Below are 19464 nucleotides of genomic sequence, written 5' to 3' on the forward strand. Positions count from 1 at the left end.
TTTTAAAAAAAGTGTGAGACCAACTTGCATGCACACCGGCGAGTGTGCAAGGAACGAAACAGTTTTAGGCGAAAGATTCCCCAAGGGCCGTGGCCCGCATGCTTTTCCTTGTTTTGTCCGTGCTTCACTGCCTTGGGGCGTTTTCCCCCCTTTTCTCGAGAACTTTTCGTCTCAACTGGCGTATAGGGGTGGTGTTTGGGTCTTTGGCTTTTCGACTGCTATCAAAACCCGAGTCATCGAAGTTTGGAAGGAACAGAGAGGACGAGATCCTCGACAGGTCGAAGCGATCGATCTGGGGAGGACATCTGCGGAGCGGCTTCGCCCATGAACCGCGTCTGCCAGAATCTGGGGTGGGGACTTTTTTTTTCCATAGATATCACCTAGCAGCTCCGAGCCATGATGGGTCATTGATATCATATAGAGAATTGAGAAGTGATACCCAGGAACTGAGGTACCATGAGGCACAATGCACGGCGCTCTATTGTTGTCGCTACCGGTGCTACCGCTAGAATACCAGAAAAATGCATGGCGCTTCACGTCGACCCCTTGTCTAACCTAGCAAGGTTTGTATGAACAGACGCGCCGTTATCCCTGGACCCTACCCTATCCTATGTTCCCAATTCCCAGTTTAAATAAAATAACAAGAGAGGATGCAAGCCTAACTGACTCCGAACCCCTTGAACATCCCTCGTACGCCGCCAAGCCCAAAACCTGGTGAAAAGGGAAAGCGAAAGTCGTGGGGGTGGCGCCTGAAGAGGCCGAGGTTTTGAAAACGTATCTACAATGGACAACGGGCTTTGTATGTAAAAATCCCACATGCCGTCACCCCCTTCGCCCTCCCCAGGGTCTCGCGCTGCCGACGTCGGCAATACCCTGATGCCCCCTCATCCCTTCCCCCCCAAGAACTTGCCCGGCCACGGTATAGTTCCGTATAGGTGCATCCCCTTGGGAATCTGAAGGGGCAGGGGTGGGTGGGTTCGCCACGGCCATCTGGTGCCCTACAAGATGATCTGCTGGGCGTCCTTGAGGTGGCCCTCGTTGGGGCAGTATGGGCACTTGAAGCGGCTGCCCTTGCAGAGCTTCTCCAGCGTGTCCCGGGCGAGGACGTGGCCGCACGGTATCATCATGGGCGGGTTATCCTCGGTGGTTTGCTCTTTGGACACGGGGCACACGAAGATGCTATGGTAGAGCATGCGCCTGGGCAGCGGCGTCTCGAAGGCCAGCTCGTTGGCCGTCGTCCACTCGGTGCCCTTAGCGCGGGCCGCAGAGGTGTACTTCATCAGCTGAGGCAGGGCCAGCGCGCCGGCCGTGGCGGCGATATACAATGGCGACTCGGCTGAGAGGCCCAGGAGGCTGCAGAACTCGCGGGTGAAGGAGCAGGCAACGTCGGTGAAGGCAGAGTCCGTCGCGAAGATGTTGTTATACGGCGAACCGCCGAGATTCGGGGCGAAGACCATGGCGTTGACTAGCTTCTGGATCTCCTTGAGGTGCCGGTCTTGAAACCGCCCAAAGTGCTCCCGTGCATAACGCAGGGCGCCCGACCGCCCATTCCACTCGTCGTCGGGCAGGCTGTTTACGGCAGGTCCTTTGAATAGCCAAATGTACTGTAGCTTGCTCAGCTCGAACTCCAGATTGCTCCCCCGGTCTTCTAGCTCAACACTGTTGGACCGAGCCCAGCCGATTGCGGGCACAAGATTCCTCGTCTTGAGATCCTGCAATATCCGATACATCTCGGAAAACTTGGTCTGTAATTCTTGGGACTGGAGGGAGGAGAGGCCTTGGGGGGGCTGCGGCGTCACCTCGTCCAGATCGCCCATATGTTCGTCCACGTCCACAAAGTGAGTAGTATCCGTGGGGTGTAACGACGAGGTCGGGGTAGTAGATGTTTGGCCAGCCGGGTTGTCTTGGGCCTCGGAGATGAAAGTCGAGGCGACGGAAAACTGGCCCTCGCGGAGGAGGTGCATGGCGATCGCGCGGTTGATGAGGGCTTGATGTCCGGCCATGGCATCGCTACTGAATGGACTGGTTGGAATCGGTTTAAGAGGTAACGACTGGCGAGTAAGGGTCAGCTTTTGTTGGATGGCGGTCAGGAGACACACATCGGGTTGTTACCTTGTCTAAAGCTTTCCCCAAGTTTCTGTGTGACTTGGACACGTCCCTTAGGTCCTGGTTCACCGCTTCGAAGCCCTCCTTGATCGGATTCTGAAGCTTCGCCATCGTCAAGCTCGCTGTGTGGGGATCCAATGCTGCGGTGCCACTCTGTGAGCGCAGGAACGACGGTGGAAGGGGGGAAGGCAGGGAAACCCGAAGACTCACCCCTAGCAACTTGATCTCGCGCGGTGCTGAGCAGCCCGATGATGTTGTCGACATCTTCCACGGCGGACGAGAGCCGAGCCACCTTGTTCAGGTTGCTCAGCTCCTTCTGAAGTGCATCCATCCACGCAGTCTTGTGTTCCCAGATCCCGATAGAGACTCGCTCGGTGGGTTTGTCGATCGGTCTAGTTGCAGCCGTGGGCGGAGTCGCATTGTCTGTGACTCGCACCGTTCGCTTCACGGTTCGCAGCCTATTTCGTCGAGAGAGAGAGGTCTTGTTATATGGTGCTATGATGCTTGCATTTAGCTCCCAGCCAAGTTAAGAAAGACTTGGGGTGAGGGGAATAACGGAATAACTAGTTGGGCGCTGAATGGCGCTAATGGCCCCGCCCACCCCTAGTCGGTCATGGGTGTCACATAGTGCTTTCCCAGATGATGGCATCACATGCCAAGCTGGAGCAACTACGAAATTGAGGTGCAGTTTCACTCTCCCAGCCAGCTGTCACCAACACACACCAACACGCATGCATCACTTCGACCAAGGTGATTAGACTCTATGCCACTGAATCATGAATTTTATCTAATCTCCGGAACCCAACGAGACGCTGTTATTTGCTAAGATGCCCCTCTGGCTCTGGTCTCTCCTGCCTCTGTTCCCCGCAATCCGGGCCATGAATAAACGCTTCTTATAGCTCTGGGAGATCGATCACAATGTCTCGGCTTCCGTTTCCCGTGCCATCCACGGATGTGAGGCTATATCGACAAGAAGACCTGAGGCTTGTACCTCACCGCAGTTCCCCCTCAGCTCTGCATACCTCGCCCGCCGGCCAGGCTGAAGGTTTCCCTACGAGTTCTCGTACCTTGCAACAAAGGCGTATAGTGCTACCGGATCCTGTAGCCTTCAGGCATGTCTCCGAGTGGCCAAGATCCCGACCTGTTAATAGCTAACGACGCCTCATGTTGCAGATTCCTAGAAGAAGATCCCTTAGTAACTATCGTCGAGCGAAGGCGAGTCCTACAAGGCTACGAACTGTACTTGGTTGAGCAGTGGGCGTGCTCCCGCCAGTCTCCGACGTTAGTCATCGTTACATATACGGGGGATCCCAAGCACTCTGTCGTCGTCGGCGTCCTGGGCGTCCCTCCGAACGAGAAAGACTGGTCGCCACGCCTGCGGGTGTACTTCAAGGCCATTGAGCAGTACCATGCCCGACCCAAAGAGACGGAAGCTGGAGAGCTCATGGTGACCAACCTGAGCAGCTTCCCTTCGGCCCTAACAGTGATACCAGTTCCCGATGGGGACATACGGAAACATCGCCAAATGTTCATCGTCAACGAAAACCTGAAGCGGCTAGGGTGCTCCGGCCGCTCAGGAATGACGCTATCTGACCCGACTCCAGCAACACAAGCCAAGTTCCTCCAACTTTACAAGACCTGTGATCGCATTCCCATCCTCCAATCCGTCTTGGAGCTCATCAAGCTCTGCCAAGCTGCTCTCTTCATCTTTGGAAAGTTTGAACAAGAATACATTGATGGACTGCTTTGTGATCTCACCGAGACCGCGATTAACGACTGGTGGACTGAAATTGGCTCCGAGTATTACAACATCGAACCCACAGATGGCATATTAGGTCCTACAACCGTGGCTGCCCTCTTGGGGACACTGATGGGGGCGAGGAACCGTCTCAGCTACTACGGAGCCGCTGTTTCGAAAGACCCTTTCGACCTGGACTGCATGAAAAGGGGCATAGGAACATTTCAGAAATCCTACAAACTCGAGAAGACAAGACGGCTCGACCGCCAGACACTCCTCAAGCTCCACACCGTAACCGCCAAGGCAGCTGCCGGCGAAGGCGGTTGGGGCGTCCAAAAGGCTGTCAAGTCCACCGTCGCCGAAATCGGTGGCAAGAGGGGCGAGATCGTGATGGACATGGTCGGTGGCCGCGACAAGGCGGGTATCAGTGATATAGAGACGTTGGCCCTGGACAGATTTATTAGCCTCGCCGTAGGCGAACGGGCAAAGTGGCTATGGCATGGAAAGCCAAGGAGGACGCTACCCGACCGGCACGAAAATTCGATCCCCGACATGGGCAATCTCATATTTGGGAAAGAAACAAGAGACGATATGACCACGCCGATATCGACCAGGAGCTCTCAGCCACGCCCACTTGATGAGGACCTAGAAGCCCCAAGGGTCTACTCTGCACCCGCGCCAGGCTCCGCGGCCAGTGTGGGAGAGTCTCCCGGAGAGAAAGATGCGCTTCGTAGGACCGTCTTCAAGAGCGTTGCGGGGAGGGTGAGCGACGCACGCTCAGGGTTCGGGCGCATTCGCGATGCCATGGGGGCCGGGTTGAGAGGTCATGTCAGTCGACCTTCCAAAGACGAGACCTGCGACACCGCCATGGCAGGCTATTCGAGCCCAAATATAGCAACGCTTGCACAATCATCTGCGGCCTTGTCAAACCCAGCAATGGTTGGGCGGGCTTTCACCTGGAAGAACAAGCCTGAGGAATACGCCAACGGATTTAGAAAGGAGAGAGAGGCTGATTCCCTAGTTCTCGTGAAGTCTGCACTAGGTTACGGAGACGGTGAGCCGCCCGCCCTGGCGGCCAGTTATAGAGCAACGTCGTCCGACGTTCAGCTGTCCAAGGTGGAAAGCAAGCCCGATCCCCAGACGGCCGAGATTCGGAAGGAGCTTGTTATGAGCGACATTTCGGTGGCTGGGTCGGTCGTAGATGAGTGCGATCTGCAAGGCCCCTTCCTCACCGCTGAACGGAACTCTACCATTGGTCTTTCATGTCTACAACGACGCCACAGTATCAATATCTCGTCTCTCACACTCCAGACTCAGCCCAATGAGAATCGGTGGCCCCGCCGACTCTCCTTCAGCGAGGCTGAGGAAGCCGTCCTACGGTGGGAGGAGGTTGCGGATATTGCAGACCAAAGCGAAGCGATCGACGCAGTCACCGTTCTCCAACAACTCGACAGCACTGCCGAGATCGCACGAAGCCTATATGACAGGATCACCGAACTCCAGGTGGGAGTCTCGCCCTGGGTCTCCGCCAAGATCGCCGCCATCGAAGCACTCGACAACACCTACGCCCACCAGCGGGACAGCCTCCACAACGTCTACTATCAGCTGTCAGACGGCCACCAGGAGCTCAAGCAGAGGAGCAACGAGATGGTCGCCGAGGAGCGCGCACATCTCACCGAGGCCGTCAAAGACGTCGAGGCACTTGTTGCTAAGCTCGAGTACGAGATAAATGCGCTAGTAGGCAAGGTCCAGGACGTCGAAGATGGTGTGGTCCAGTTCGAGGCACAGGTCGAGGATGTGGAAAAGAGGGCGGAAGAGCTGAAGGCCACCCTGGAAATAGAGAGCTGGCCCCACTGGTTTGTAAGAACGTTGACGGGCATCGGTACGGGCCCGAATATCACGAGGGAGAGGAGGCCCTGAACATAATGGCTCGGCGCATGCGCAAACGGGGGGAGGGGGATTAGATAAAAGACGAAGCATAATTTGGCTTGACCGCATTTGAGGAGTGTTCGGAGCATCGGCATCACATCTGTCATTGCTTGTATGCAAAGCATTGGGATCGGGATCTTCTATGGTCAAGCAAGGTGTTTTGTTCATCTGGGCACAAGATGTTTATCTGAGAGGCGAAATTCGATTGGTATTTCCCGAGCCCGAACCTTCCGATGCAGTAACCCTGACAAACGTAGTACAGGCCGCGATGAGTATCGGCCGCGATGATATCCCAAAACCTGAACGGAGAGGAAACTGTTGAAACAGACTGCAAAGGAAAAAAAATCGATCCCCTCCAATCCCCATCGTCCCCTCGCTAACTCCCCAGCTGATATGCCAAAACCCTCGCATTTATGAGCCAAGGGTGCCAAATCCACCGCCGCCGCCGCCGCCCTGTTGCTGTTGGACCTTCTCCAGCTGGCTCGAAATGACTTGATGGGCCTCGAAGAACTTGGCGGCGCACCTGTCCAGGCACACGCTCTCTCCCTTGTTCAGCTCGCCCTCGCGGTAGTCGGTCGGGATGCACTTCTGGGAGCAGATCTTGATCATGCTGCCATTGGGAGGAGTCCTGTCAGCAAATTGTTGCTCTCCTGCCCCAATCCGCGCGCGAATGGAAAGAAAAGGCTTACCGGTTGTGCATGTCGGCCATGAGCTTCATTTCTTGCTCCACGGCAGCAATCTTCTCAGAAGAGGTCGGCTGAGGCCGGCCGAGACCGAAGAACGACATGTTGTTGAATTGAGGAGGTTGCCGGTCGTTGGGAGAGGATTGGGTGCCGGTAATTGATCAAGCGAATTGCTGAGAGAGAGTAGGTAGCTAGAGAGGTGGTTGCGTAAGAGCTGGGTAGGTCCTGTCCAAGATCAAGAATATACTGCCGGGCGGTGTAGCGGCACATTCCAATCCTGCCAATCAAGGACTATCAAATTGCTCTCCTGAGTAACTGCACACTTCCAAACAACTTTTTTTTGAGCTGCTCATTTTTTTTTCACCAATGAACCCGGAATAATTTGAGAGTAAGTTGCTCATATGTATTTGATATTGCCTGGCATCATGATGTAAACCGAAAAACATTAGAACCGTTGCGACTGACACATTTAATGTGCATGATCAAAAATGCCAATTTTCTGAATGCCCATCCTACCTCTTTTAACTTGCCTCAACTAAGAAGCCTGGGACAATTTGCTAACGCTTTGACGGTGTTAGTTACAATGAGCTCTCTTGAGCTTCTCCATTTCCTTCGCCCTTACGCCATACAACCGCTCTCAATCAAAAAGACCGCTTACCTCCGTGTATACCATTGCGTTCGCCATGGCGGGCTAGCCAGTCGGTCGGACCGGAAGAGCTTTACAACGTCCTTAAAGAGGAGGCATGACAAGAAGGATGACATAGCCGTGGCGGAAGATTCCCACGCAGCTCGTTCCCATGCAATTTCCTTGCGGATCCAGGAGCTGAGTCTGGCGGGTGCTCTGGCGTATCCCCGGATCCAAAGCTGTGGCGGTCACATGAGGATACCCGCCTTCAGAGCGAAGTACAAGGACGTCTCCCTTGACTCTCCGGGCCAGGAGGAGGTTGTCTTGCGTGGTATGCAGAATCGCAACTTGTATGGCCGTCGCGCTCACGACATGCAGGACGACTCCAATCCATCCGCCGTGCGAGCTCCAAGCTGGTATTTCTGGACTTGATGGGCGAATTCGAGCACGTACAAGGACTCTGTAACTTTCGCAAGCTGGAACCGTCAGGAGCCACCCTGGATCGCTTCAAGGCCCTCTCCAAGTTGTTGAAGCGGGGAGACGTCGTTTGTGCGTCGCTTCTCCCCCCTCCCCGCACCCCGTATTCCCCTCGTTGCTCACAATTTCGTAGCCATCACTGGAAAGGCCCTCCGAACTCCAACCGGTGAGCTGACAATAGAGGCGACGTCTCTCCCAGAGCTCCTCTCGCCGAGCCTGGTCCCTCTGCCAGTCAAACTGGCTGATGAGGACACCAGGATCCAGCATCGCCATATCGACCTCCTGGTAAATCGTCCCACTGCAGATGTGCTGCGATTACGGTCGTATATCATCAAATACATGCGTGACTTCTTTCACGAGAAAGACTTCCTCGAGTTCCAGACGCCGATCCTCGCCGAGAATGCAGGCGGTGCTGTGGCTCGGCCGTTTGTCACGGCCTCGACGGAATTCAACTCGAAGGAGCTTTCCCTCCGCATAGCGCCCGAGTTGTGGCTGAAGAGGCTTGTCGTAGGGGGCGTAGAGAAGGTGTTTGAGATAGGGCCGGCCTTCAGAAACGAAGGCATCGACTCGTCGCATAACCCTGAGTTCACCATGTGCGAGTCCTACAACGCGTTTGCCAACCTCTCCGATTTGATCAGTCAGACCGAGAAGCTGGTCTCGGGTCTCGCGGAGCACTGCCAGGGGCTCATCTCGGCAAAGCTCACCTCCCTCCCACCCGTGGATCTCGGCCGATACGCGCGGCCTTACAGGCAGGTCGAGTTCATCCCAGCCCTCGAATCGGCCCTGGGCTTCCGCCTTCCCGACCTCGCCGCCGCCGACGCCCCCCAGCGGCTCCGCGCGCTCTTGACGGCGCACGGCATCCCCCTGCCGGCGGAGGACTCGCCGGGCCTCGCCAAGCTCCTCGACAAGCTCGCCGGGACGTACCTCGAGCCGGGCTCGGCGGACGCGCCCCTCTTCATCACCCACCACCCGGCCTGCATGTCGCCGCTGTCAAAGGGCTTCACCTGCCCGCGGACGGGCCAGCTCGTGTCTGCGCGCGCCGAGCTCTTCGTCGCCGGCCGCGAGCTGGCCAACATGTACGAGGAGGAGAACGACCCGTTTGCGCAGCGGCGCAAGTTCCTCGACCAGGCCCAGGCCCAGACCAGCCAACAACAGCAACACCGGGACCGGGACTCGGAGCCGTCTGCGTCTCCGGATGGCGACGAAGACGGCGGCGGCGGCGGTTTGGTTGTCGACGAGAGCTACGTCCAGGCCCTCGAGTCCGGCCTGCCGCCCACGGGCGGCTGGGGCTGCGGCGTCGACAGGCTGGTCATGCTCTTCTCCGGGTCGAGGCGCATCGGCGACTGCCTGAGCTTCGGGACCCTGAGGAATGTCGTCGGGCTGTCGGCCGGGGCTAGGAAGACTGGGGGGGAGACCTCCTGAGGTCCGCCTGGTGCGGCGGACCGGCGTGATGGGGGTCCCTAGTCTCTGTCAAGCCTGTATTTTTGATACCTTGTGCGGTTATTGTAGAGTACCTTGGACGCCGTGGCTCTGACTGTGAAATGAGACTACAAGGACCGTCCTGTAGACTTTTATTGCTTACGGGCTATTTCTTCATTTGCGATCGACCCGTCCATAGCATCTCTTAGCAGAAGCAGTCTTTCGGCGAACATTTTCAGGGGTAGGCACGGAGCTGCCTACTTCTCACTGCCGACTGGCATTGCCAACTCGTCCTCATGTTCAACCTCCCTCCACGGAGGGGCCCGGTTTACTCTTACTCATTTCACTCGATGCCGACCAGGTTTTGAAATTCTGGAATTTTTCATCGTTATCCATAGTGACGGTCCAAACTCCAAGAGACGAGGTAGGAAAGGAAAAAAAAGAAAACAAAATTCAAAGAAAGAGAAAAGAAATCCATCCCACTCTCCAAGCAACCCCCCTCCCCCTTCTAAACTCGTCCGACGCGATCTCACCGCGCCCACTGAGGATCAACCTCCCGCCGCGGCCTCCGCAGCCTCCCGCCGTTGAGCCGCCTCTCGGCGTCGTCGAGGGCGCCCTCGCGCATCCCGTCCCACTCCTGGGCGGGGCGGTTCGGCGTCGCGGCCAGGGCCCTCCAGACGCGGTGGCGCGACACTAGCTGCTGCTCGTCGCGCACGCGGTGGGACGCCACCAGCGCCTCCATCTCGGCCTGCGGCCTGGTGCGCAGCCTCCTGGATGCGTTGAACTTCTGCAGCTTGAAGACCTCCTCGAGGAGCTGCTGCTGCTCCTCGTCCTCCTTCTTCTTCTTCTCCCTGTCGCGCTGGCGGAGCTGTTGCTCGGACGCCTCTTCCTCCTCGTCCGCCTCCTTGTCGGCCTGGCGGAGCTGTTGCTTGAGCGCCTCCTCCTCCTCCTTCTTCTTCTTCTCCTCCTCGTAGCGCTGGCGGAGATGTTGCTTGAACGCCTCCTCCTTCTGGTCGGAGAAGAAGTGCGCGACGAAGAGGGCGGGTCCCGCCAGGTCGATGCTCACGTGAACGTTCTCCTTGCCGGCGGGGACGTACTGCCTCTCCTCTCGGCGGCGGTCGATGGCGCCGTGCGGCTCGCGCTCGCGACGGTAGCGACGGTCGAGGCTCGTCGAGTCGACACGCCAGATCAGGTCCTCCACGCCTATTCTGTGGTTATGGGTCCTGTCGAACTCGTACGCGGCATCGGCCCTCGAGGCGAAATGAGCACCGTCCCACCGGCTCGGGCTCTCCACAGCGGCCGCCAGAGTTTTGCACTCGTGCTGGGGGTTGTTGAGCCACCTCTTCATGGCGCCCGCCTGCCACAGTTTCAAGTGGTCGTCTTGCTCGTCTAGCGCGTCGCCCAATCTACAGCCATAGCAGAGGTCGTGCTGGTAGAAGGGGAAGAACGGGAGCAGGATGTTTGCCCCACGACCACATTTGTCGCAGTGGTCGGATTCCCCACGCCACCAGCCACCTGTGCGATCCTGGTCCCTACGAGCGCGGGCGTCCGATACGTCCTGTCCGGGCACCGCGACAGGCTCCGTGTCGTCCTCGATATGCATAGCAGCTGCAAGTTCGTCGGCGAGCCGCTTGAAGGCCGGATCGGCCGAATCCGCCATCCACTGTTCGCCAAAACCTTTGAGCCTCCGTTTGGCTTCATACGTCTTCACCGCTTCATTCGCCCGGACGACTGTCCAGTCCGGGAGCGGGCATTTCTCAAGCCACCGGCGAAAGGCGTTCGCATCGTTGAACAGGTCGAAACCCAGTCCTCTGGCCTTCGGGTAATACTCATAGATAAGCAACTTGAGTATTCCGGCAAGGGTGTTTATGCCCGGGTCCGACCATGTGACGCCGAATGAGCCCTGTCTATTGCTTACGTCTGGTCCTTGGTGGAAGGTTGGGAAGAAGTCCAAATGGACAAATCCGGCCTCCTTCTTGTTCGCTTCGATGATACCCAGAAGCTTTCCAGTGGTGGCAAAATGCAGCAGGGGGCACTGGTATATCCCAAGGTTTTCCAAATTCGGCAGCGAAGAGACGATGCAATCAACAGCTTGGATGTTGAGGAACGGGATCCGATGGAGCTGGAGGTTCATGATTCCGGCGGACCGGTTGTTCAAGGCTTTAACTGCGGGTTGTTAGATCTCAAGATGGGCATGACGATGAGGAGAAAGCCCTTACAAAGGTCTATGATGCCATTGAACTCGGTCGAGTAGTTGGAGTCGCCACGGACGGAGTCAGATCGAGTCATTTCTGGTCGTACTTGCGACACGATCACGATTCGAGATGTCGGTCGAGGCGCTCCAATGGGCTCCTCGGTATCGATATTGTAGGAGAGGAAGTCCCGCTCTGTCATGTTCCAGTGTTCCTACACCTTCATCAGTCTCATGATAACAGGTTACTAAAACAAAAAAGGACAAGCGAACTCACAATACTAGCCCGGATAGTGTTGAATACCGCCCAACAGGTTAGACCAAGGTTGGCGACGTCCTGGAAATGAGGGGCGCAGTACCCCAGGATCCGATCCGCAAGTTCGGTGTGGCCAAGGACCTTGAATAGGGGTAGGTCCCGGTTGTCGGCCTTTTCAACAACGGCATGTTCGGAGCAGGGAATGAATGGTGCCTGATTTTATTAGCATAGGTAAGGTGCGACGACAACTTGTGAAGCAGCTTACTCTAGTCGGGACTCCGAACTTGAACGGCCATCCCTTGACCTTCTCCAGCACCGCCAGTCGATCCAAACGACCTTTGCTCTCGAAATAGAGGCGCCTGCGGCGCCGAAGTTCCCGAGTCTCAGGGTCGTCTGAAGGCTCGGCAGCAAAAACTGGCGGCTCGTACTTGCTCGCCTGAAATTTGGAGTACCTCTCCAGATATTCCACTGGCTTCTCGATAGAGACCCAACGACGGCTGCTGTCAAACTTGAGCAGGGGCCGAGAGGATCCCGGGTTAAGGTCGACACCCTGTCATGTTAGTCTATATAAGGGGTTGTCCTAGAAGGTGATGTCGCTCACCAACTCGTCGTATCTTCGCCGGAGGTCGGAAGGAGATGTGGCCTGGGCTGTTCCGTTGGCCCCTGCGACGTTGCCGGCCTCGGTATTGCCCGGCTTTTTGCCCTTCGTCTTGTTCTTCTTTGGTCCTTTCTGCGGACGATATCCCTCTGGAAGCTCCAGCTGGGGGGTTGTCTTGCTGCTACTGGCCCCTCCCTGGGCCTGAACCTGGTTGCCGTTGCTAGCCTTGGGGGCCTTTGCATTGGCCCGGTTTCCCGCCTTTCTAGTCATCTTGCGCTATTTTGAGAAGTTGGGAGGCTAGATACCAATAGCGGAGGGTTGGTTGGTAGGTATCTGGACTTGGAAATCTCAAGGATGGCAGGAACGAACGGCTCGCAGCTTGCAGCTTGCAGCTTGCAGCTTGCAACTCGCAACTTGTGATATTGATATTGTTGTATTGTTGGATGGGAGAAGGTTCGGAAAGTACTCGAGGTTTTACGCGCATTTATATATTACCAAGATACTCGGCTTGAGGTGAACTATATTTCTTGCCGAGTAGGGCTATTGTGTTCGAACAATAGGGTTCAGACAATAGGGTTCTGGGAAATGCTCGGCAGTCGTCAGGGGATTCACATCGTGTAATCCACCATATTAGATTCATGCCTTCACTGAGTAACAGATATCCACTCGAGCCCAATTTCAGATGGATGTTACTAGTTACCTACTACACAAGGTACAATTAAATTATAGAGCCACGCTGTTACAAAGAGAGAGAAGTGAAGGACAATCACACCAAGTGTTTGTGGTTGACATCCTCACTCTGGAGGGATTGTCAAGCAAGATAATGTGAAATGCTCCCATCTCCTTATACCCACCAGATACCTACAGAATCGTAGTCACCAGCCCTGGTCCACAAAGACCATATTTCCCTTTTTTAACAGAGCTTGTCTCCGCGGGCAGGGGCATTTCAGGCAAGGGGTCTATGCTGGGCAGGGGATGGCGATGGCAACAGCAACAGAGACGGCTAGCCAAATGCCCCTACCCGCATAGCTAAATGCCCCTACCCAAATAGCTGAGTGCCCCTGCCCGAATACCTAACCGCCCCTACCTGCATAGCTAAATGCCCCAACCCGAATAGCTAAATGCCCCTGCCTGCGGAGACAACCTCTTTTAACTTATATGCACTTCCAGGGGCGAGGGCATTATAGTTGCAGACACAGCCATCAGTGTGAATACATTTCTGGAGACGAGGTGAGAGTATGTTATGGAACTCTGAGTCGCCATCAGGGGAATTCTGAATAGTAAAGTAGACTGGACGGCCGTTCTATGGTTGCTAAGACTCTCGGACATATGGTCAGGGAGACATTAATAAAGAATGACGGGGACTCTCAAATTCAATGGGAAGGAAGAATATAATCTATCCCGTATTGATTGTATGCCGGCACACTGCTTCACTTCGGCGTACATTAATGGCGTGGGTTGACTGCGACGAAGCTTGCGATGGTAGGAACGCGACTCTGGATGCCGAATCTCGCCCATCGTGATAACGAAGACACAACTCCTTGACGAGGGGATCTTCGTCCACAATGTCGAGACTAGTCCTGATCAAAGCTGCAGGCCATTCTGGCTGGAACAGCAACGCGTCGGATTCAGGGGCTCTATTGTGTGGGCAACTACTAGAATAGCGTATTTTGACCTACGATGACCGATATTGAGGAACCTGTTGGATCCTACATGGCACTTCATACCTAGCTTAATGTAGGCAATTTAGACCCAGCTCATCATCACTGGGGGATAATCGCGCAAGGAGGCTGCAATGTATGGGCTATTTTGAGTTCTATTCCTGGGCATCAAGACGGTCTATCTATCATACAACACAACTGGTAAATTCCAGAGACCCTGAACTCCTGAATGGGCGGCGCATTGAGCTCCACAAAGGAATGTCGTCGAGGCAGATATTCTCGAGACTTCCTGATCCAGCCTGGTATTTTCCCCATGATATTGGTTGGCTCGTCCATTTCAATAGCGTTGCCAAGAACTGAATTCCAAGGTGACCGAAGAAATAAAAATCCCAGAAATGCTGAGGCCTGTAAACCCAGGCCGTGCTCATTTTGATTAGCAGCCCAAGAGGAAAACTGGCGAAGGGCCGGGTCTCACTTCGCCCTTCGCAACCCTTTTCTTTTTTAAGTGGAATCAACGAACTCCCGAGGATGGTCATACAGTGAACATTCATGATGCGGCCACGTTTTCTACCACTCGTATTCGCCTGTGGCCTTATGGAAGACGTATTCCTTGCCGCTGACGGTGAGGACTCCGTCCTTCAGAGTGCACTTCCTACAAGAATGTTAGCGACCCGGCCCAAGTGGCTTGCTTTCCATGTGTATCACTTACCACTTGTTCTTCACGCGCTGAACCTTGTCATACATGCAGAGCATGATGTTGCCAAGGGAGTCGTCATCATCGTCGTCGTCATCGTGGTCATCCTCCGGATCGTCGAGGTCGGAGTTGATAGCATCCTCATCATATTCCTCCTTGATGCTATCATCAGGGCCGTCAACTTGGGAGGATCTGGCGCCCTGTCTCGTCTGACCTGAAAGGCTCGCGTGTTTGGTGGCCTCCTTTAGTGGAAGCATCAGACCACCACCTTCCATCTGTTTCGCCCGAGAAGCGATCTTGGCATGGAGCAGAGCATCGATATCAACTCGTGCCATCTCAACCATATTGCCGTCGGCATCCCGCTGCACCAAGACACCCTCGAATGAGTCACTTGGGCCGTCCACCTGCGAGCGGCCAACTCCGCCCTGACCGTTGGCATGAGGAGCCTGCTGGTGAGGCTGCTGTTGACCCTGCTGTTGGGCGTGCTGTTGGGCGTGCTGTTGGGCGTGCTGTTGGGCGTGCTGGTGAGCCTGCTGGGGAGCCTGCTGAGCCCGTTGCTGCTGAGCAGCCATGGCAGCAGCCACCTCCTGACGGTATTGTTGAGCATTTAGGAGCTGCTGAGGTTGGCCCGGGCGCTGGGGCTGTTGGGTCTGTTGGACCTGGCCGGGGTGCATCTGTGGACCTTGAGTCATGGCGCCGCCCTGGAGGGCACTGATGGAAGCTGCCGCTCGTTGCCCATACTGATTCTCAAGCGCCTGAGCTGCGCGCCGCTGGGCCACATCCATACCGCCACCCATGGCAGCAGAATAGTTGGCGTGGGATGGGGGAAATCCGTTGCCGGCGAGCCCAGGTTCCTGCTTGACTGGAGCGTCGTTCTTAGCGAGGCCGGGTTCCATTTTCACCTGGGTGCCGTTGGGATTATGATAGGTGGGACCGGCAGGAAGCGACAACGGCTGCACATTTTGCACATTTTGCGGCGGGCTCGTCTGGGACGGGGGGTAGTGGGCGGCGGGAGCCGGCTGAGGGGGAGGAGCCGCGGCAACCGGCGGTGCATTGTTTGCTGGCGGCTCAGGTTCCGGTTTCGGATCCCATGGGAACTGGGCGACTTGTAGCTGCGACAGCTTGCGTTGCCAACCCTAGATTAATGCGGTCAGCTTGATTCTCATCAAGAGACATGGAAGATAGTGTGCATATTTGGTGACCGGCAGGGAGACAATTAGGGGAGGCACGTGATGAAGACGCAGTGGCCAATCGGAACGTTGAGTTAGGTGACCAAGAAAGACTGGAGCTGCAGGGGGCGGGGACTTTAAAAGACCCATATAGCGCTGGGTTGCCCTCCCCGAAGCAGCTGCCTTCTACCCCCTCTCGAGATGCAAGCCAGGCAACGGGGGCCCCGCCCCGAGGCAGCCAGCAGGACAGCCCGATTCCAGCACATCGACAATGAAGACGGCAAAACAGCCACGCGAAACCTGTTCAGGCTTGCTAAAACGATGACAGAGGAGAGGTTGATGATGGAACTAACGGAGGACGGAAAAGTGATTTGGGGGTTGAAGTAGGAGATCAGGATCTGCTTGAGACTTGCTCACCTTCTGCAGTTCGATAAGGATTCTCTCTTCGATACCGCCTTCTTCGAAATCAACGCGCGACGAGTCGATCACGTCTTCGATGATCTGGGCGTACACCGCGCCAACGTGCTGGTTCGACATCTTCGATACCTTTGTGGGAGGATGCCTGGTTGTGCTAGGTTGGGTAGAGAAGGCGTCGGTGGTACTGCCGTTGCCTTGATTTCGGATACGGGGAATCCCGAGTTACGATATTGCACCTGGCTCTCGCACTTTTTCTTATGCCCTCAATCCGAATACCTCTACGTCTTTTCTTTCACCTCGCAGCGATCGCAAGTCGGGTGGTCTGGCGCAGAAAGGAAGGAAGGTGCGTGGTGCTTCGGTACCGGGACCGGCTGAGGCGAGGCGACAAATGTGCGAAGACTCGGTTTCCCCCTTCGCGGCTGCAACGCCGCCGTAAAGTATCTGGAACTTCAATAATCTGCTTTCCTGCGCCCGGATACTCAGGTTTCTTGGCGATTTGGGCGTTGTGCGGTGATACCGTTGCGACCCTCTTTTCGCCTGTAGAGGATGTATTGTCGAAGTTGCTTTATCGGTCAGGCGCAGCTATGAAGGTTAATAGCCCGATTAGTCAGCCAGCTGCAGAAACCGGAAGGTGCCGCCCGCACCTCACCCAGGTGCAGTACCCAACTCCATTGCTCATGGCTATTCCTTATTACCTATCCTCATTCACTACGGGAAACGAAGCGGTGATCTAGGTATTCATTCACAACTCCATTCCTGGCTATCATGGTCTCCAGTTGCTATCATGGTCACTTCCAACGTTAGGAAAGCCAAGTAAAGAGCTCCTGCCTCAGCGAGGCGTCAAATTATTCACCGATTGTGGTTCAATTATGCTACTGTTGCTTTGCCCTTGTGGCATTCGGCGAATCATTCTACCATACAGCATACTCAAAGTGTGTCTTCATAACTCATGACCAAGCAGATCCATATCATTCCCGCATCGCATAGCAGCCCGTTCATACCGCACTTGGGCGGGAAGGAAAGCCTGTCCCAAATCCCCAACACCGCGCTGAAAGGACGACGTGACGGAAATCAACCGATGAATGCCAGAAGGAACCCCGTATACCTACCGTTGTCTGTGTGCTTGATTCTGACACTACCCAGTTTCTGCAATCCGCTGGCCACATCCCAGGTCCTTAGCGGATTGTCATCTGCTTGACCATGTCTGCCTTGCCGGAAGACCCAGCTCCAGCAACACCGGCGGTCGCACCGGCCTTCTTCTCGAAGATCTTCCAGAACTTCAGACTCTCATCTGCCGCTGCGAAAGTTGTTAGCCATGACTTGTGCCAGATGAATGAACCGAGGGGACAACCACGACTTACCTGCTGTAGCGAGCATTTGTCCGTCTGGGCTGAGGCAGCTGTGCAAGACCCGGCTCTCATGAGCGGGAATCTCGACATTGCGGACGAGAGTAGGGTAGCTCCAGATGCTGAGCGAGTTGTCAGGGAAGCCACTTGAGCTGACGATTTCTCGGTAGTGGGGGCTCCAGCGGAGGCTGGTGACCTGGGAACCGGTATCGATGCTGTTGACGCGTGCGCCCGACGTGGTGTTCCAGAAATGGATATGGCGATCGTAGGATCCGCCTCCGGTTGCGAGAAGGTTCATGTTCCACGGGCACCACGCGAGAGCCTTTACAGCGGCCTTATGGTTTGTCTTGGTGAACTTAGGAACCGAGAGCGACCGGGCGTCCCAGATGGACACGAGGTTGTCGTTGCCGCCAGTAGCGAGCTGTGCGCCATCCGATCTCCATTCCAGGCCGCAAACCTCCGAGGTGTGAGAAACGAGCTCGGCAATCTTGTGCTCGGCGATACGAACGTCATGGTTGTAGACCAAGCCGCTTCGTGCACCGGTCGAGAGGAGGTGCTTGTTCCAGCCCATGACACCAACGCGCGTGTCATGCCCGAACATGCTCCGGATCTTGGCGCCCTCGGCCACGTCCCAGATCTGGACTTCACCAGTTCCGAGTCCGACGCCGACGTACGCTCCGTCGCCTGACCACTTGACGCTGCTGACGTAGGTGTCGGCGCTGGTTTCCAACAGGCAGCTGACGCTTCCCTCATCGGCCGACCAGACATAGACGTTCCGCTCCAGGCCAATTGCCACCTGGTTCCCGGAGCTCCAGTCAAGGAGGTTGAGGTAGTAGTCATCGATGAGGCCCGGCGCGTCCAGCACCCGCTCAGGAGCGGTGGCAACGCGGCGCCTGAACTGTGCCGAGCTTGCATTGGCCGTCTTGAGGGGCCGGTTGTACTGCTGACGCAAGTCGATCGGCTTGGAAGACTCTGGGGGCGCAGGCTTGAATTGGAGAATGCGAGTGTTGAGGCTGACTCCACAGGCGTTGGCCAACGAGTCCTGGTATGCCACAGTGTTTGGTGAGGGCCGCGAGTATGTCGCCGGCTCATCATCGTCGATGTTCAACCCTTCGAGGGCGGCAATAGCGTCGTCCGTGGCGTTGGACAGAACTGCCGACGATTCGCTGCCGGCACTGGTCTTGGGCCGCTGCTTCTCGGGGAAGTCCAGCTTCCCAGACCCCACGTTGGCGATGGCCGAGCTGGCACCACGGTTGGGGATGAATCGATCTGCGGCATAGGACAGCGTCGTCCTGTTTGACTTCTGCCTCAGGGGGACCTTCTTGGACTTGGTGCTAGAAGGAGTCTTGCTGTGATGACCAGTTCCGGTCAGTGTAAAGTCCGACACGCCAAGCTCGAGGGCCTTCCGCGGGGTCGCAACACCACGGACGATGTTGGACTTGGGCGAGTCACGGTGGGCCTTCGAGCTAGACTTTGTGAGGTGTGCAGACAGGTTCCCTCCATAGACGGACTTAGAGGACGCCCGGTACCCGTCGTTGCTTGATGACTGTCGTTCCGGTGTGAAGGGTGACGAGTTGAGGTTGACGGGGACACTGGTGGTTGAGGCACGTTGACGGGGCGAGGGGGTCAAGGGCATGCGTCCGCCAGCGGTACGGGAAGAGAAGAGTCCCGTGTGGGACTTGAGAGGTGTTGATACTGATGCAGTTGCCATGATGCTGACTGGATATGCAGTACCGAGGAAATATAATGTCTCCAACGGATGACAAGTGAATGTATCGAGGAGATGAAAAGAGCTCCAATAGATCGAACGAGCTCCAAGAGACTCAAGCTAATGGTTCCTGGATGGGGTTAGTATTTCTGTCGTTGTTGGTTCGATAGATCGAAGTGGCCTTGACTAAGAGCGGCTGAAAGTCGGAGGGCGATCAAGTGGCTGCGAAGAGCGAGATGATCTAGTGGACTTGTAGGCTCTTGTGAAAAGGCTCAGGGTTGAGTGATTGATGCTTTTGAAAGCGAGACGGAGCGGGACGAGAGAGGTTGGAGGGATATCGGAGGAGAAGGAAGAGGGTGAGGTGGTTTGATGAGGAAGAGAAGAGAGAAATAGATGGCAAGCTGCGACTGCAGCATTTAAGGGATTGTTTACAGCGCTAGCCGTAGG

At 55.9% G+C, this 19464-nt stretch overlaps 8 protein-coding genes across 8 annotated transcripts; 3 read left to right on the forward strand and 5 right to left on the reverse strand.

The window, feature by feature from the left end:
* Positions 1-998: 998 nt before the first annotated feature.
* Positions 999-2437, reverse strand: QBC33DRAFT_561477 (CTLH/CRA C-terminal to lish motif domain-containing protein; the record flags this gene model as incomplete). Its single annotated transcript, XM_060430137.1, has 3 exons — positions 999-2051; positions 2113-2246; positions 2317-2437. The coding sequence occupies 3 exons, from the start codon at positions 2435-2437 to the stop codon at positions 999-1001; spliced, it is 1308 nt and encodes a 435-aa protein (XP_060281012.1).
* Positions 2438-2761: 324 nt separating this feature from the next.
* Positions 2762-6192, forward strand: QBC33DRAFT_546051 (uncharacterized protein). Its single transcript, XM_060428620.1, has 2 exons — positions 2762-3218; positions 3280-6192. The coding sequence occupies exons 1-2, from the start codon at positions 3025-3027 to the stop codon at positions 5762-5764; spliced, it is 2679 nt and encodes an 892-aa protein (XP_060281013.1). The 5' UTR covers positions 2762-3024; the 3' UTR covers positions 5765-6192.
* A 25-nt stretch (positions 6193-6217) lies between these two features.
* On the reverse strand, positions 6218-6560 carry QBC33DRAFT_419629 (protein transporter tim10; the record flags this gene model as incomplete). Its single annotated transcript, XM_060424123.1, has 2 exons — positions 6218-6383; positions 6463-6560. Coding segments are annotated over 2 exons (264 nt in total), but the record flags the coding sequence as incomplete, so codon positions are not given.
* A 218-nt stretch (positions 6561-6778) lies between these two features.
* On the forward strand, positions 6779-8980 carry QBC33DRAFT_496722 (lysyl-tRNA synthetase-like protein; the record flags this gene model as incomplete). Its single annotated transcript, XM_060425578.1, has 4 exons — positions 6779-6844; positions 7035-7412; positions 7460-7630; positions 7692-8980. The coding sequence occupies exons 2-4, from the start codon at positions 7040-7042 to the stop codon at positions 8978-8980; spliced, it is 1833 nt and encodes a 610-aa protein (XP_060281015.1). The 5' UTR covers positions 6779-6844; positions 7035-7039.
* Positions 8981-10013: 1033 nt separating this feature from the next.
* On the reverse strand, positions 10014-11974 carry QBC33DRAFT_437738 (uncharacterized protein; the record flags this gene model as incomplete). Its single annotated transcript, XM_060424172.1, has 4 exons — positions 10014-11143; positions 11197-11383; positions 11446-11637; positions 11690-11974. Coding segments are annotated over 4 exons (1794 nt in total), but the record flags the coding sequence as incomplete, so codon positions are not given.
* A 1838-nt stretch (positions 11975-13812) lies between these two features.
* On the reverse strand, positions 13813-16508 carry QBC33DRAFT_546057 (transcription factor IIA, alpha/beta subunit). Its single transcript, XM_060428621.1, has 3 exons — positions 15964-16508; positions 14393-15513; positions 13813-14335 (listed from the first exon to the last, which is right to left on the reverse strand). The coding sequence occupies exons 1-3, from the start codon at positions 16081-16083 to the stop codon at positions 14251-14253; spliced, it is 1326 nt and encodes a 441-aa protein (XP_060281017.1). The 5' UTR covers positions 16084-16508; the 3' UTR covers positions 13813-14250.
* Positions 16078-16805, forward strand: QBC33DRAFT_184313 (uncharacterized protein). Its single transcript, XM_060422473.1, has 2 exons — positions 16078-16290; positions 16345-16805. The coding sequence occupies exons 1-2, from the start codon at positions 16221-16223 to the stop codon at positions 16695-16697; spliced, it is 423 nt and encodes a 140-aa protein (XP_060281018.1). The 5' UTR covers positions 16078-16220; the 3' UTR covers positions 16698-16805.
* Positions 16778-19379, reverse strand: QBC33DRAFT_546061 (putative wd repeat-containing protein slp1 protein). The gene is made up of 2 exons (XM_060428622.1): positions 17325-19379; positions 16778-17260 (listed from the first exon to the last, which is right to left on the reverse strand). The coding sequence occupies exons 1-2, from the start codon at positions 19018-19020 to the stop codon at positions 17139-17141; spliced, it is 1818 nt and encodes a 605-aa protein (XP_060281019.1). The 5' UTR covers positions 19021-19379; the 3' UTR covers positions 16778-17138.
* Between the last annotated feature and the right edge of the window lie 85 nt (positions 19380-19464).

The sequence above is a fragment of the Phialemonium atrogriseum genome (assembly GCF_030411735.1).
Source record: "Phialemonium atrogriseum strain 8032-3 unplaced genomic scaffold QBC33scaffold_22, whole genome shotgun sequence".
Classification (NCBI taxonomy): domain Eukaryota; kingdom Fungi; phylum Ascomycota; class Sordariomycetes; order Cephalothecales; family Cephalothecaceae; genus Phialemonium; species Phialemonium atrogriseum.